Consider the following 18,659-nt stretch of genomic DNA (forward strand, 5'->3'; position numbering starts at 1 on the left):
AGAAACCCTGTCTCGAAAAAAAAACCCAAAAAAATAAAAAATAAATAAATAAATGAAATCAAACAACAAAATCAAACTGAGTTCTCCCCTTTATCTATGAGCTAAAATTGAAATAAATAAAGGAGAAAACTACCTTTTGATAGAATCATTAAGTCAATGATATATTATTTATAATTTATTAATATTAAAAACACTGGTAGCCAGGCATTGGTAATACATATCTTTAATCCTAGAACTTGGGAGGCAGAAGCAGGTGGATCTCTTTGAGTTCGGGGACAGCCTGGTCTACAGAGTGAGTTCAGGGTAACCAGGACTACACAGAGAAACTTGTCTCAAAAACACAAAACAATATAAAAAACAAAACCCCAGAAAACATTGGTTCCACACTATGACAACAATTCAACAACTCTGGTCCTTGAACTCAGGGCCCTGCACTTTGTTTTTTCACTAAGAAAAACTTTAAAAGAGATTCAGGCATGGAGAGATGGTTCAGCTCTCGAGGTTCAACTGCCAATACACATGGTGGCTCACAACCTTCACTAACTCTAGTCCCAGGGGATTTGATGCCCTCTTCTGGCCTCTGAGGGAACCAGGCAAGCATGTGGTACACAGACAAAGCACCTATATACATAAAACACCTATACTTTTTAAAAGAGAGAAGGATGTCTAAGGCCATCTTTGCCCATTTTGCAATGTTAGGGATAAAACTTAGAGCCCTCCACATGTGAAGAGCAAACTCTACCATTGAGTTACATCCCTAGGCCAGATTTTTTTTCAAAATGTGGATTGGATGAAACTTTATTGTCATCTTCAGGGTACAGTACAATCATTAGTCAGATATCAAGTACTTGAAATAGCATAATGGAAAAACATTTTAAATGCTATGTAAAAAGATAACATGTAGGTAATTTTGTAAACAAATTACCAAGTAAAAAGAATGTTGGCTGGCTGTTCATTTTTCAAATATATCCCACTTTAACATTCAGGGGATGTCTTATATCATAAATGCTATTTTTAAGGATCTTTCTAATATATCAAGATTTATATGAAAAACAAAATTTAAATTTTTGTTAGAAACATTAAATATGAACCCAATGTAGAAATGTGAAGGTAGATTATTCCTTTGGCAGAAAATAAATAACTACAAACATCTTAAAATAAGTACAGTTCATAGGATCATGGGAAGAAAAAATATATCTTTACATTTTGTACTAATACTGAAACCAGATCAATACAGATTTAATTTCATTTTATGCTATCAATAACTCTGCTACACAAATTTATGAACGGAAAAAATAAAATTATTTTGAGGAGGAAGAAACTTCTGCATATATTAAACTTCACAGACACCAATATATACTATTTAAATACAGATCATGTTGCATGTCTTATTATTCCAAAGCATCTGAGCTCTACTGGCCAGTCCCCATTTAGTGAATACACAGTATTTACACTGATTGAAAAGCTTCCACTGAATAAAGCTTTTATAATTTAGACAAGAACTAAACACGAGATGCACAAATATTAAGATGAGCTTATTACACACAGTTCAGAAGAGAAAGGTAAGATGTGTCCATGTATGCAAACGTTTTCAAGAGCAGCTCTGGATTCTTTTAAATTTATTTCCTTAATTTTTAAAGAACAGAAGATTTTTTTTTTCCAGAAAAGTAAGGTGCCATGTTGCAGTACATTCTTGTAAGTACATAATAAATTCACCCGAAAGGAAATGCTACAGAAAGGCTGAAACTCTTTCCAGTCTCTTGTACTGAAACAGACCCTCACAGAACACAGGCTTGCAGGGACCGACAGTTCTCTTCAGTGTTGGCCATTTTATGCAGTAGCATGTTCTAGAATAAAGTTTCTTTGAAAAAAGAACATAATTGTTATCAAATATTCATGAATAGATAAATGACAAAATTTCCAAATTGTCTTCCAATGGAGTTTTAATACAAAGATTAATTGCTTAAAAATATATAGAGAAGTGTATTCACGCAAGATTTAACTTTTAAAAAAAAATTAAGCTTGGAACATTTTTGAACTCTAAATATCATGTATCTGAAGCATGTGCATCTATGTTTTCTAGTTTGTTGTTATGTAAAAAGTTGGTACAATAGGTAGTTTTATCAGGTTATCACCAGCTCCCACAGTATGTGGGATCTTGCACTATGCACTAATTTCAAACTGGACTTCAGAAAGACAGTCTTTAGCTCTCCTGTCCCTTTCTACCAAACCACTGCCTGCTGTTACTGCAGAGGTTCACAGTTACTGCTGAGGAAATGCACATTTCTTCCAAGAGCTTGGCATGATGACAGCTTACCATGGAATGTCAATCACTTCTGTAAGAAGGCAACACGCCCACCTCACACTTCAGAGCCATGACGCTTTCTATCCCATCAGATTATGAAGTAAGTCTCCTGGCTCAAGTTCACTGATAATCCCTAAGAAGGAAGTGCAGGACTTCGCAGGAAGGAAAGCCAAAGGACAGCACCTTCAGGAGACATCCAAGTCACTTGACAATGTCAGCAGTGACAATGCTAAACACCGGGACAGAATGCCTTCCTCAGGGAAGGCTGCCATTGTGTGGGGCACTCCTGGGGCCACTGCTGCCACAGGACACATGGCTTTCACTGTTAATAACAGAAAACACTGTGTTCCTTCCAAATGCTCTTGCTTCTGTGGACAATCATAACCATAACTGCGAGCAAACCGACAGTACTGGCCACACAGCTGTGATTTAAGGAGCCCAAAGGAAATGCACGGTAAGCTAAAGGCCTACACTAAAAGACACTCGTCTTTTAAAATAGTAGGGTGGGGGAAATTCGGAAAAAAATGCAGACAAGAATGTTTAAAGGTCCTTAGTGCTCCTCAAAAATCGCATCTTAGAGCAAACAATGGTTTCCTTACAGAAAATGTCTCACACTGCTATCTTATACCACTGTAGTGTTATAAGGCTACTCACTGAGGGCCCCGAAAGTTCAACAAAACTAACCCGAAACATCTTTAAGCTGCCTCTGATCAAAAGATGAGCTTCGAGCGAACTGGACTGAAAAAAAAAAAAAACCCTTTCATGGCCTTCAGGGTAAGGTAGGGGTTTGTGCTTTATTATTCATGGTTCTTTTTAATGGAGAGGGGAAAGTTAGAGTATGTCAGACCAGAATCCCCTGGGCTGCGTGACACACCAAGCAGACTTCCAGCAGCCCAGGTGTGTCTCTAAAGGAGAGGCTGCTGCTGCTGGTGGTAACTTGTTGGCGGCAGTGCGGCCGGAGGTGCAGGGGCTACCACTGGAAAGCCAGGCAGCTGTGGCAGCCCCGAGGCTGTGCTCTGGTAAGAAGACACATCTGCTGACATCCCCACAGGCTGTGTGTAAGCAGCTGAGTGCAGATGAGGGCTCTGGTTCATGTAAGAAGGGTTGGAAACAGTGTCCTGTCCAGTGCTGCAAAAGACATTTTACAAAGAAAATCACATTTATGTTAAGTTACGGCAACATATGACAAAAATGCTTTCCCACCTTCTTTTCAAGCTCATGTAGTCGTCAGCTACTGTTAACGCAACTTTGGTTGGTTGGTCTTTTTTGAGACAAGGTTTTTCTGTGTAGCAGTCCTGGCTGTCCTAGAACTTGCTCTGTAGACCAAACTGGTCCTGAGCCCACAGAAATCCACCTGCCTCTGCCTCTCCAGTGCTGGGATTAAAAGGCCCGTGACACCACCACCTGGAGTGATTTTTTTAAAATGTTTATTCAGAAGAGCAGGGCTAGAGAACACTTGCATAACAGTATATCCTACATAACAATGTACCCTGCATAACAGTACAGCCTGCATAAAAATGTATCATCCACAAAAGCTCACTTGCACAGCAGTATACCTGCACAACAGTGTACCCTGCACAACAGAGTACCCTGCACAACAGAGTACTTACGGATCAATCACATAGACAGACAGACTGACTGACTCACACTCTAAGTGGGAAACAAACCATACCAAATTGCAAGACTTTGCTTTTCTCCTATTACTACTATAGCATAGATTTATTTAAAATATATTTAATTTTATATCACACCAAATATATTGCTTATAGCAGAGGATTAACGTTGCTATTTTACTAGCTTTTTCTCATAATTTTACCAGCTTTTTCTCATAATTCCTACTGTCATTCAGAAGAACAAAACTTTAACTGCCCCATATATACAATTCATTTACTTTTCAGGTAGTGTTGGACTTTAAGTTGAAAAGGGAGCTTAGAGAGCTACTACATATAAAACTGATACATTTTCTCTTTGATAAAGCAAATAGGAAGATTTAAAACATGATTCTCAGAGAAATGTTTGTACAAAAATACTAAACAAAATCCACCATTCAAACTTACTTCCTCTTATGAATGAAAGCAGTAACTTTTTCTTTCTTTTTTTTTTAATATTTAGGAATATATACAGGTTAAGTGTCTCTGACATTACTTCAATAGGCTAACTAACCACAGCACAGTGGTAATAACACCATGGCATTAAGCCCTATGATACCACTATAAAATGAAGACTTTGTCTAGGAGCTAGGTGGTAGCAATGCATGCTCTTAATCCCAACACTCAGGAAGTAGAGGGGGGGAAGATCTCTGTGAGTTCTAGGCTAGCCTGGTCTACAGAGCGAGTTCCAGGACAGCCAAGGCTACATGGAGAAACCTATATCTTGAAAAACCAAAGACAAACAACAAACAAAACACTGAGAGAGTGTGAGAGATCTTTGCTAGGGTCTTCGATCTTAGCAATTATCAAGGCATCAGCTGAAGTAAAGGCAGCGTCACTCAGTTAGTGAGAGTAGTAATGGCTGCTTCCGCAGCTCCACCTTAAGAGTAAATACTGAGATCTGTGTGTGGGAGCACGCACCTTGATGTCTGTACCCAGGAGGCAGACAGATGGATCTCTACAAGTTCAAGGCCAGTTTGGTCTACACAGTGAATGAATTCCAGGACAGACAGGGCTACATAGAGAAACCTTGTCTCAAAACCACAAACAACAACAACAGTAAAATTCAGGAATATTACTGTAAGTAGAAGAGTCTGTAGGTTCTCATTCTAAAACTAAGAAAAATTAACACAGCTCTCCAAAACTTACCTTAAATATGGAGTCTGGACAGTGTGTGTTGTTACTGAGGAGTTCATATTTGGAGGCAGAGATCTCAGTGAGCCTATAGGGTCGGGTCCTAGGCCATAGCTCTGGGCAACAGACACTTGGTGAATGCTATGACCCAGGTAGTTTCCACCATGTGACTGAACTGGATATGTCTATTAATCAAAGAGAAAAAAATGATACCTTGCTTTCTCAATCATTTACTAAACATATCTAAAGCTTTAAGACTTAAAGGAAATAAAGTTTTTAATTATTTGGGGAACAATCTGATTCTACCAACCTTTCCACACCAGAACAAAAAGTGGAGAGCTTCCAACTCATGATGTCTAATCAATAAACGTTTACAATGTGTTGAATTGTTCTTTGAATTTGTAGGAGTCTTGAAGAAAAAAGTGGGGACTATTTTAAAGTAGAAAGTTGGAATCTATCAAGAAATGCCTAAAACAACATACATCTTGCCACAGAACTGTCCCTTGAAGCCACCCATGATTACTCCAGGTTACCATGAGAACGACAACTCTTTACTCTCATTCCAGGATGACTCCTCCAAGTCCTCCCTGGTGAATAGAAGGTTGTAAGAGCGAGCCAGGGGGCCAGGTCCCCTCTGCCTTATGTACCACATCTCCTGTTCTAGTGATTTAAATGTAAATGTCCCCCATCAGCTTATAGGGAGTGGCGCTATTAGGAGGTGTGGCCTTGTTGGAGGAAGTGTGTCACTGGAGTGGGCTCTGGGGTTTTAGATGCTCAAGCCAGGCCCAGCATCATCTCTCTTCCTGCTGCCTGCTGATCCAGATGTAGAACTCTCAGCTCCTTCTCCAGTACCATGTCTGCCTGTGTGCTGCCATGCTTTCTACCATGATGATAATGCACTTAACCTCTGAACCTGTAAGCCAGCCCCAATGAAATATGCTTTCCTTTATAAGAGTTGCCCTGGTTATGGCGTCTCTTCACAGCAATAAAACCCTAAGACATCTGTCTTCAGAAGATAAGAGAGAAAAGAGTTGTGAGGATAAGACAAAATGCATCCTCAGGAAACCACAAAAAGTCACCAGATTCTTATACCTACGAAATTTTCATAGTTACAGCTCCATAAGGACAGCATTCAAAACAATCCACATGTTTAATAAATACCATACAGTAGTAATCACTGGTCCAGTTTTGTTTAAAGCAAAGATCACATTAAAATTTAGAACAGTAGGCATGCCAAATAACTATATTAAGTGCAATGACATTATCTCTTTAGCGCTGACTGGCAACCCCACTGCCAAGAGGCTGAGACTGTAGGAGCAGACATGAGCAGCTCACGGTTTCTAAATGTCCTTTTCAGACTAACTAATGGTGCTATAATCCCATCCACTTTTACTAGATACATCTTTCAAATAGAATGAGAATTTTTGAATATTTCAAACAAACTCACATGCCAATTAATATATTAAGAGGCTGTATGAAAAAAGTAACCCCTTCAAAGCCTTAAGAAGGAAAACAAAGAACAGCTGTAGACGGACTGCAGCACAGAAATCTGGCACGGGAATGAGTACCCTTACAGACACATAGTTCTACTGCACAGGGGGACACACCTCTGCTTTGCTCCACTTTCACAGAAGCAACAAATAGATTTTTGAAAACAGAAGTAATAGTGGATTAACTTTAGGAGTCTTTTTGTACCCAGAAATCCTTTCTAAGCTCATACGTAATCTTCATAAAGTTCACAGCATGGCATATTTGATAAATGCTTCTTGTCTTGTATGACAGTTACCACAGTAACCATTAAAAAAAAAAACTTAGCAATTATATCATGTTACATCATCTAATTATGCACCCACATTCTACTTTTTCTCCTTGGTGTCTCCTTGACACACTGTTGAATACTGGTTTTCATAAACTAACATGAATTTTGCTCATCCATGTTCAATTTAAACTTAATTGTCTAAAATTTAGAAAATGTTTCAGAATTGGGGATACTAAAAAAATTAAGTATTCTAATATCAGATGGCAAGCACAAAAACATGGAAAGTACTAGAAAAGTGATAGTGTTAATGGGTAGCTTATGGCAACTACACCTCAAACAGCCTGTAGCAAAGCGTCATGACAGACTTTTTTTTTTGAGACAGGTCTTCTCTGTGTAGCCTAGGCCATCCTGGAACTCACTTTGTAGACCAGGCTCGCCTCAAACTCAGAGATCTACTGCCTCTTTCTCTTAAAGGGATGCAACACCACTGCTTGCCTTTAAAAAAAAAGAAAAAAAAGAAAAGAAAAAAAAAATTGGGGAGCTAGAGAGATGGCTCAGAGGTTAAGAGCACTGACTGCTCTTCCAGAGGTCCTGAGTTCAATTCCCAGCACATGGTGGTTCACAACCATCTGTAATGAGATCTGGTGCCCTCTTCTGGCCTTCAGTCATACATGCTGTATACATAATAAATAAATAATTAAAACAAATTTTTTGGAAGTTACAAACCTAAGAAAATACAAAGTGGGGGCTAGGGATTTAGCTCAGTGGTAGAGTACTTGCCTAGCAAGTGCAAGGCCCTGGGTTCGATCCTCAGCTCCAAAAAGAAAAAGAAAAGAAAAAAAAATATAAGGCATGCTCTGAGACTAGAAGATCTTAGATACAGAAACCCACAACCAAACATTAGGCAGAGCACAGGGAATCCTGCAGGAAAAGAGGAGGAAGGACTGTAGGAGCCAGAAGGGTCAAGGACACATAAAGAAAATGACCCATATTAACCAGGGCTCTAGGGCCCACAGAGACTGAAGCGACATTCAGGGAGCCTATATGGGTCTGATCTAGGTCCTCTGCATGTATGTAGGTTACGGTTGTTAGCTTGGTATTATCTCGTCCAGCCTTAATAAGGGATGTGCCTAGTCTTATTGTAACTTGACATGCCATGTTTGGTTGATGTCCCTGGGAGGCCTGCTCTCTTCTGAAGGAAAAGAAAGAGTGGATCTGGGGGAGAGGGGAAGTTGTGAGGAGGGACTGGGACCAATGAAGGGAGAAACTGCGATTGGAATGTAATATATGAGAGAATAAACAAAAAGAAGCTCATTAACTACTCTTTAAATAACTACCTAAGACAAATCCTGAAAGAAGTTTTTAAAGAAATATTTAGTCTCCTTGTTGAGTAGTACCCAGAAGATTTACACAGCAGACCTACATAATAAAGGGATTATATCTACAGAATAGATACATATTATTATGTATTATTAGAAAGGCATACAAAGAAGCATAACCCACCTTTAATACACTTAATGGTCTTTCCATTGTGTTAAAAAAGAACTGGAATGTGTTCGTGGAATCATGTAGCTAATCTTTGCAGTGAATAGTGTCTAGACAATACTTCCTTGAGACCATCAAAGTGCAGTGTCGAGGTGTGAGTATGAAGACCCCTACCCCTGCACATCAAAGGCTGGGTGTTGGGAGGACTGGCTTTCAGCTGTTCGGATCAATCTGGTAGTGAGTCTATAGCTGATCGGGTTACAAGGTGAGCACTTGCTGGACAGAACAGCTCACTAGGGCTTCTGAAGGTTTATCTTGGCCTGGATCTTCACTGCTCTGCTTCCCACCTGCCATGAGAATGAGGTGGCTGTGCTCCACACACACTCTTTCAGGCCTGGGGAAATGGAGCCAGCTGGCCATGAACAGAGACATTTGAAATCAGGAGGCCAAATAAACCTCTCCTCCTATGAGGTGATTTTTCTCAGGTACTTTGTCATAGTGAAGGAAGCTGACACAGTAGTTTCATCTTTTGTTTTTTGTTTTTTTGGTTTTTTTTTTTTTTTTTTGGTTGTGAGTCTAGCCTGTAATGGATGAACCACCTCTCCAACCCTAGTTTTATAATTTCATTCATGGGCAATAGATCTTTAATATGCTCTTAAACATTTAACTTAAAAAAGATGAATATTTTCTCAAAAGCAATGCTCACCTGCACTGGAACCCCAGAGGATGAAGATGAGTAATGTGCTGGAGGAAGCTTTGCATAGACTGAATAGACAGGTACCTCATTCACCAATTTGTTATATAGGTCCAGAGCTTCCAAGACCTTTACATTCAACTCAGACAGTTCTGAATGCCGCCTGATAGAGAAGAAAGTATTTTCAAGAAATGTACAGGATTGTTTAAGTTTAGTACATTTTTATTCATACCTCAAAAGGCTTTTTTCATATGCAATAAAAGGATAGTCAGAAAGGGAAACTGAGAGAAGAAATTGTTGAATTCAGCCAATAGTTAGTCTTCCTAATAAGTCTTCCTAGTAATATGGGAAATCATTGAATTCAGGCAATAATTAGTCTTCCCAATAATATGGAAAAGTCAGATCTAAACCTCATAAATGGAAATCAATTCATAATTTGTGCTAGAATTTACTTTAGTATATTATAGATTGATGTTGAAAATTCAATTACAAAGAAAAATAGTCCCAATTGAAGTAAAAGTCTATGCCTTCATTATAAATCTCACTAACACAATATGCAAGTGCTACCCAGAGCTTCTGTGAAGTATATTGTGACTTAAACAAAAGCATGATGGGGAAAAAAATCACACACACTTTAACTCGCTTAGATCCCTGAGATAATCAACTGAAAAATTATTTAACCCCTCATCTGCCATGTAGTGACATGGGTAAGGGAAAGATGTCCTCCCCCCTCCACCCCTTGCCACCTGTGGCAGGAGAGAGAGCTGACCCCAGAGTCAGGAGAGTAAGAGAACTAGCCCTGCCCTATATCAGCTGCAGACACAGGAGAGCAGGCCCTGCACCCTGCGTGGGCAGTAAACTAGAGCTGACCCTGCTGTTGGGTGCAGGAGAGCCAGCCCTGAGGGCAGGAGAGATGACCCTGGCCCCCTTGTATGCCCCTACAGCAATCAAGCAATCAGGAGAGAGGGCCCTGTACCTTGCCTGGGTAAAACAGCAGAGCTGGTCCTGGCCATATGAGTGAGGAAGACCTGGATCTGAGGGCCCAAGAGCAGAACTGGTCCTGTTCCATGCTGTAGGCTGCATTGAGTGAGCTAGCCAAGGCAGTGGTGGAGAGCTCATCCCAGTAGTGACAATGAGGAAAAGCTAGCAAGCTACCAACCCAGCTACTACCCAGGTCCAGAACCAGGGCTAAGAGTTGGCCCAACCAACATCCACCCAATCTATGAACTGTTGGAGTATGTGATGGGGACAAATCTATAGATCCAAAACAGCAGGATTTCCATGACACAGGGCAACAGGACACTCAAGAGGAGCCCCAGCAAGAGCCTTTAATTGGTAGTGTAGTAGAAACCAGAGGCCTCAAGTCACACCAGTCACCTGTGGCAATGAACACTTCCAAGTAAAGATGAACAGACTAAATGGTAAACTGTGTGTCTCAACAGTCCACATTACAACGATTCTTTTTTTTTTTTTTTGGTTTGGTTTTTCTTTTAAATTTAGTTTTCATTTGTGGGGAGGTTGCAAGCATAGAGGGATGGAGATAAGTGGGATAGGAATGTATGATGTGAAATCCACAAAGAATCCATAAAAGTAAAAAAATTTTCTAAATATTACCAAGAAAATGTAAGTAAAATCAATATATATACAAGCTAGTCTCCACTATTCTTTATTGACTTGGTGGTTGTGAGGAAGTAAATAAAACCAAGTACCTTATTGTATAACAACCAATCCAAACAAACATTTCCACATTGCCCGGGGAATATAGGGCAAAAATCCTTCTGATTTGGTGTAATTCTGCCTAGTCCCCTGGAAGTAATAAGTGCTAACTTATAATGGACAAATTTATACAAGAAATGGCTACTGCAAGTCTATACTGAACATGGTTCAGTCTATAGCGAGGGGGAGGCAGAAGCAAGCAAACAAACATAACCCACCACACAAATGGCCATCTCTCCTTTGGTAAAAGGAGCACCTTTGGTGCTGTTTCTTCTCTAGCAATGATTGTGAGCAGGCTACGATCTTCAGAAGTATCTACTGCAAAGCACCCAATGTACAGAAATTAGGTGTGTGTACGAGCAAATGTATGACTAGGAATTAACCTAAGAATCTGGTCTATATAACCCAGCACACTGATGAAACACTGGCAGAGCAGTGGAAGGCCATGATCATCATGCATGAAACCACTTTTCAAGATCTAAGATAATCCAAAGCAAAAGCAAGCTTTACTGAATTGTGCTCAAAACTATACTGCAACAAGAGAGGACAAATGAGTCCCTATTAGTAGAAGACAAATTCAAAAGTACACACACACAAACACACACTGAAAGTGGTGTAACATAAAACCAAGTACAAGCCTCTATGACACGGGGAGAGAATACAGAATTTAGAGGAGATTAATATGAGCTGGGGACTGCAGAGGAAAGCCTAGGATTTAAGCTCGTCCGGAGGAAGGAGGCACAGGCAAGGTGGTGCCAGATGGTGCAAAGGAAAATAGGCAAAGAGACAAGCTGGGTACACAAAGGAAGAATGAAAAGGACAATGTGATGGTGAATAATTATTTATGGAAGGCCGTAGAGAATCAGGTCACAACAGTCTGTAACCTAGTCAAACAGAACAGCAGCTGTAATGCCTGAGGTTGTAAATGCTATGGGGTTTCACTCTGTGTTGACAAGATGAAACGGACAATTTAATTTTCTAACAACAGAGTTCCCACCCTATAGGAATAGCAAACTATTGATGACTCACTCACAGGAAAAGTGGTTTATATCTATCTTTGAATTCTGACTGGAGCAAACAACCAGGGGACTGAAAAGCACTGTCTAGCACAGCAGCTGTGTCTGGACCCATTGCTGTGAAACACAGACACCAGCTAGTCGACTCACTGCTTAACAGCCGCTCTTCAAAGTTAACTGACATCAGAAACAGGGACTCTGAGTTTTAATCCCTTTAGATATTTTTCTTTAGTGATACTCTTTTTATTTAACAAAAATAAGGTTACACTGTCATATTTTACCCTATAGATATGGCATCATTCCATATCAACAAATATTTATCAATGGCAATAATTTCTACTATGAAATAATAGAATTTTAATTTTGAAAACCAATCTCACACTGAAAGGCATTTTAGCTAGCTGCATTTCTACGGTCATAAATAACACTGAGCTGAATACCACAACATCTGATCATTGTGTATCTCCCCAGGTTTAGTATGGACTTCAAATGGTTTGGTTAATTTTTCGGCCCAAGGAAATGTGTCCCTATACTCCTAGCCACACCTATGGCAAACTGGTCATTTTCTTTCAACTTTTCCAGTCTGATTACTCACTAATCACTAGTAGCAGATGTATAAGTAGGTGTGTGATGCTTTCTCCAAAAATATGATCAATCTACCATTGATTACTTCATTTATGTAAAAACACAAGGATTTGTAAAATTACATTATGGAGGAGCTGGAGAGATGGCTCAATGTTTAAGTGCACTGCCTGCTCTTCCAAAGGACCCAAGTTCAATTCTCAGCTCATACTCATCTGTAACTCCAGTTCTAGAAGATCTGATGCCCTCTTCAGGCCTCTGCAGGCACCAGGCACAGACATGGTGCATAGACATACATGAAGGTAAAACACACATATAAATAAAAAATACTCTATGGAACAAATTTTTTTTTTTTTTTTTTTTTTTGCCAGAGCTGAGGATCGAACCCAGGGCCTTGTGCTTGCTAGGAAAGCGCTCTACCACTGAGCTAAATCCCCAACCCAGAACAAAATATTTTTTCCTTGAACAAATCATCACGTTTACTATTCCTACTTAAAAAAAAAAATCTATTAGAAAAGTAAACAACCTAATCCTTTCCTTCCTGTATTATTTACACAGCAGTTCAATGGCTAGGGGCTGGAAAGGGAGAAGAATGGAGAGTAACTCCTTCCCTGGACTTCATTCCTCAAATTGCTCCTTCAGTGCAGAGAGGAGCTGGGAAGACGGAATGGTGTGGAGCCCAGTCGGAAGCTGACAGCTGAGAGCCGACCCAGCAGCACCGCTGCCCCTTCTCAAGAGCAGCAAAACCAGGGAGAAAAGGGACCGAAAGGACGACAGGAACACAGAGACACGAGAGAAGACAGGACAAGTTGCTACATTGCATTTAGCCCTTCAAAGAGAGAAATTTCACTTGCAGTGGACACAGATGTCACTCTTGGGTCTGTAGCAGGTCAATGCTTGCCTAAAACTCCCATTTTCATTTTGTCCTCACTTCACTTTATTCTTTATTACTCAATTCCAGCATTTGGTGGGATCAAATGCAAGAGTCCATGACTCTATGCATACCACATTACTACCACTGATGATAAAGAATGTTCCCAAAATAAACAGCACTACAAGCAACCAGCTTTAAGAGTTTGGCAACTAAACAGTAATTGCAGTAGCTGACAGCTCCAGAAGCACTTTCACCAGTTGAAAGCTCGCTCAAAACAAGTAAACATGTGAAAATGATACTGTTTTTAACTGCATGGAAAACCTCACCTATCAATCTCTTCAAGCTTTTCATCTATCATTGGACCCATCTGTTGGCAAATATCTGTAAATACAGAAATAATTACAAATATAGAAACTTAATACAGCTTAAGTCAGTTTTAACAATCTCTAAACAAGAGAATATACATCATCATAGAAATTATAGAGAAGTAAGCCTATGCCAGAGAAGAGATGATAAAGGATCTATTTTTAACCACATTTACTGCACTTCTGCTACTATATACTATTATTACAGACCAAGGGCAAAGTCAGAATTAGAATAAAAATCTCATCATGTTCCTGGAGCCATTAGCCAAGTTTATAGAGGGATAACTGTGACAGTTATCCCAAACTCTGGAGAGTATGTACAGAACTACTAGCTAAGTAAAGCAAACCTGGCCCATACTGTATAAAGTATGTACACATGTGCCCGCACATTAAACAGGAACATTTTCATCTATTTAAGACATTTTAAAATACAAGGCTGATAAGAGATAACAGAACTAGCTACACAAGCCTAGTGACCCGAGTCTGATCCTCAGGACCCTCATGGGGAACGGAACAGAGAGGCAACTCTGTAAAGACATCCTCTGGATTCCACAAGTGCACATGGCATGCTCACCCACAACAGACACCATGCACATGCACAAAAATATAAACACTAATAACATATATAATAACATAAATACTTCATAGATTTCCAAATGTAAAAACACAAATATAATGAGGAAAAAGCTACATATTCATAACTAAGCTTTCTTCTATAAAAAGAAAATTAAGATTTATATATTTGCAGTATTTTTTTCCAAAGGAAATTGTTTGGTTTTGGTTTTGTGGTTTTTTGACAGAGTCTCCTCACTCCATAGTTCAGACTGACCTTCAACTCATGACACCCCTGCCTTAGCATTTTTCATGCAAGAATTTAATGTACAATCCCCCCTATGCACAAATCCCCAAAGTACTGTGGATTTTTGTTTGTTTTTTTGGTTGACTGGCTTTGGTGTAGAAACCCAAGAAGGAGTCTTAAAACACAAAAGGTTATCTGTTTTTGCTTTAATCTCTTGGCAACTAAAGGATACACAGTAAGAAGACAGTTAAACAAAAACAAGCATGTTTACATGTTGATTTGATTGATTAATATGCTGTTATTTCTAATGCTGCCCTTTCTTTGGTCGATCTCTCCAATGAGCTTACAGAAGTACAAGGACTCCCTTCGTGAGAAGGCTGTGACAAGACCTTTGAAGTGACACTTCCACTGCTTTATTATACAGGTCTGTTTTTCACCAGAATTTCAAAACTCAAGAAGCAAACAGGAGGCAAGAGAAAGACTTCAAGACACTATAAACAGATAATATATATGTTAAGCAACGTTAAGGTGAACTTAATGTTAACTAAATACCTTCTAAGTCCAAGAGATCTTGGGAGTCGGGTTTTGAATCCTTTGGATCTATACTCTGGAGAACCTGCAGGGCTCTATCCATTTTATCCTAAAAAAGCAACAGGTGACATAAGAAGTCCAGAGAGTTACCTTTACTGTATAGAAAAGCACTGTTCCCAGGCATTCCCAAAGACAACACATTTTTAAAGTCTTGGTGTTTATTAATCAAAAGGATGATACCTCATCTATATAAACAGGCTCAGGCTCTGATTTCTTAATTTCCTCCACATCATCATCAATTACATTCAAGTTGTCCACCGTTGCTATGGAAACAAAGTAAGTTATAAGTTCTTCAACATTTACTTTGGCAATTCAGTCATTTATTTCTAAGTGGTCTATTATTATCCATGGGTGGGGAGAGCTCTTTCTTTAGTCATCACATTTCATAATCAATATATTATATACAGTCATTCACTCACACCACAATATTTATTCAGCACTGACAGTGTGCCAAACCTCCTTCCTAGTACTTGCACACACACCAGAGACTAAACACAAGAATCTCGTGCTCATGGAACTTACATGCGTGGAAAAGTGAGCCGCATTTTGCAGGCACTGTCACTACAGCCACTTTCCTGAAAACTGAATGTCACCACCAGATCATCGAGTAAATACACACGCGGACAGACTTATCACTAAGCCAGTTTCACTTATAACTGTTAAGTCCCAGCTATACTGACCGTCTATATTTATAGATAAAAACTCCAACCTGCATTTTCTATTTGAACGAAATATAGACCTGATTTAACCTAATTCTGACAGTTAAAATAGTACAAAGTTACAACAACAAGTATATTTCATAAAGAGGATGTTGAAAAATAATTTATAAATATACATATCCTGGAAACTAATACAAGTTCCCTGGAGCAGTGCTAGAATGTACTCAATTTTAGTTAAATTTTTATTGAAACCAAGATACTATAAAAACCAATGTAACCAAAGGATGAAGTTCAGAAGACAGTCAACCAAAGTATTTGGCTAACTTTGAATTATACAGAAAAAAGTTCAACAAAACACAGGGTAGAGGATCAAGACTACCCTTTACTGTTAAAAAATAATGTTACTAAAGGAGACTGGGACCACACCTAGGACTTTGCACATGCTAGGAATCATTTTACTGAAATACACTCCCAGCTGAATATCTTACTGTTAAAACAGTGGGTCAGTCTCTTCAAACTAAGCCACAGTGGGGAGATCACTGTATAGGATGTCTTTGATGGCTTATAAAGGGGTCTGAAAGGTTCCCACGGCTCCTATGCCCTGAGAAAGCAATGCGCTCTGCAAATACATGAATAAGTCTCCCCTCTGCCAGCTTCAGTTCTCTGAACACTTCTCTCTACACTTTCAAACATGTACACGATGCACAAAGTTTTTACATGTTCTTTCTGCAGCTGTGCCTCAGCAACAGTCCCAAGGCAGACTGGAGGCCTTTCAATTCTGGCTCTGTCCCTTACTAGACACAGTTCCTCCACCTCAGCCTCTTGATCAGGGCAGGGGAAGTACCGACTTCACAGACAGGAGAACAATGGGAGTGCTGAAGGATTTAAGCATCTGGCTGTCACCACCAGCACCACAGCACCACTCTAAGCTGCTTCTGTGCGTGCACTTCAGATCTCCTTCAGCATGCCTGGAGAACAAATGCATGTTCTCAGTGTGCCAACTACAGTTTATAGCTGCAGGTGCAGGTCAGAGACCTACAATCAAAGCAAGGTGGAATGAACATAAAACTTAAGAACCCCAAGGCCACCATCTCTCTCAGCACTGGACGTGTGGATGCCACCTTCACTATGGCCCCCAAACACTTCTCTAGATCAGATGCAACCACTTCTCAAGCTCTGACTTAAACACTCATTTTACATGGTCATCACTGTACACATCAACACTCAAAGGACCTGAAATATAAAGAGCTCCGGGACTGACATGACACAAATTAGTTCCTTCATCTAGTTAAAACCTACAGCCACACAATTAAAAGCAAAGTAAATACTAATCTACTCCTTTTTTTAAAATTTGTGCTGACTGGTCCAGATCTCACTACACAGTTCATGAACTCACAGAGATCCGCCTGCCTGTGCCTCCCGAGTGCTGGGATTAAAGGCGTGTGCTACCACGCCCAGCTCCATCTACTCTTCAATGTCAGTAATAAAGCCAGGGGAAAATAATCTCCACAGATAGAGGTTCCTCTGAGGACCCCTGTGAACTTACCTGCCTCAGACTCTACGTTTAAGTTTGTCGTCACAAAGTTCGAGGGGAAGAGTCCTATTCCTCGGTGACTTTCTCCTTTCCACCAGTTGGCATCACTGAAAACAGAGCACAAAAACGGTCATTTGCTCTTTATCCTGTCAAGAGGAAACTAAAAACAGTTATCATACTTTGAAATTTTAGTTTACATCTACCTATTTGTAAGCTGTTTTTCTTAGATAAGCACAGTGGGACATATCTGTAATCCTAGCACTGGAATGGCAGAAATAATTTTTTCCTCAAATTAATGAAAATGTATTAAAAAATACAAATCAAAGAAAATCTATATCCCCTTACCTAAATTTTGAAACACTTTTCAGTGACTAAGCCCCAAGCCCAAATCCTTCCTTCCACACTACCAGCGTCCAAGCTAGACAGCGGCCTCCTTACCTGTGTTTTCCATCCTTTCACACCACACTGACAACTAAATTGACACTTGTGTAGACATGTGTTACTCCAGCAGAGAGCACCTTTTAGTTTGATAGTAATACTTCCGGAGCCTGCTCATCCCTTTCAAAGCTCTACTGAAGTGCACATTATACTGAATGTACTCACTGCCGAGAAGATGAACTTCTAGGTCCTTCCCAGTCCCTCAACACTCTAAAGAAGAATAGTGCAGGGCAGTGGTGGCACACGCCTTCAATCCCAGCACTCAGGAGGCAGAGTTAGGCAGATCCTCGAGTTTGCATCTCTGAGGTGAGGCCAGCCTGGGCTACAGAGCGAGTTCCAGGAAAGCCAGAGCTACACAGAGAAACCCTGTTTCAAAAAAGAAAAAAAAAAAAAAAAACCAAACAAATAAAAGACTGAATAGTAACCATTCTGGATCAGAAGGCCCATAAGCAACAACTACTCTAGGTTTGTTCAATACAGTGAGTGACCTGCAAGCTAGGTGTGATAATGCATATGTCTGTAGCTCTTATTACCTGGCAAGAATCCCATGAGCCCAGGAGATCAAGATCAGTCTGGACAAAAAGCCAAAACAATGAAATCCTGTCTCCCCACAATTAGGAGGATGGGGGGTGGGGTGGAGGAGCAACCCAAACAGCTTGCTGGCTCATGGGATATAAGCATGCTCAATGTTACAGATATTGTCAAACGTTCATCAGAGGGGTTGGGGATTTAGCTCAGTGGTAGAGCGCTTGCCTAGCAAGCACAAGGCCCTGAGTTCGATCCTCTGCTCCAAAAATCAAAACAAAACAAAAACAAACAAACAAAAAAAAACATCAGAAGCAAACTTCTGCCCTCCGGGGTTCTCCCATTGTGCTGTAAGCCTGTATTTAAGACTTCCTCCCTCCTTCAATAAACGGCATTCGGCATTCAAAAAAAAAAAAATGTTCATCAGAAATACTGTGGGAGTTCACGTTCCTTCTTCCCCAAGGAGCACATGATGAAGTCATTTTTCCCCACACTGTGCTCATCTGCATCCTCAAGCATCCACCTGTGGGACAC

General features: G+C 40.0%; 1 protein-coding gene across 1 annotated transcript in view; it reads right to left on the reverse strand.

Annotated features, from left to right (window-relative positions):
- Nucleotides 1-610: 610 nt before the first annotated feature.
- Nucleotides 611-18,659, reverse strand: part of Stam2 (signal transducing adaptor molecule 2) — a 49,614-nt gene continuing 31,565 nt past the window's right edge. Inside the window, exons 8-14 of the mRNA XM_036184925.1 lie at nt 17,175-17,269; nt 15,150-15,232; nt 14,931-15,018; nt 13,541-13,595; nt 9,039-9,189; nt 5,104-5,273; nt 611-3,433 (exon numbers count right to left, since the gene is read on the reverse strand). Of these exons, the coding sequence (XP_036040818.1) occupies nt 3,211-3,433; nt 5,104-5,273; nt 9,039-9,189; nt 13,541-13,595; nt 14,931-15,018; nt 15,150-15,232; nt 17,175-17,269 (865 nt within the window). The 3' untranslated portion in view covers nt 611-3,210. The remainder of the gene's footprint in view (nt 3,434-5,103; nt 5,274-9,038; nt 9,190-13,540; nt 13,596-14,930; nt 15,019-15,149; nt 15,233-17,174; nt 17,270-18,659) is intronic.

The sequence above is a fragment of the Onychomys torridus genome, chromosome 4 (genome assembly GCF_903995425.1).
Source record: "Onychomys torridus chromosome 4, mOncTor1.1, whole genome shotgun sequence".
NCBI lineage: Eukaryota > Metazoa > Chordata > Mammalia > Rodentia > Cricetidae > Onychomys > Onychomys torridus.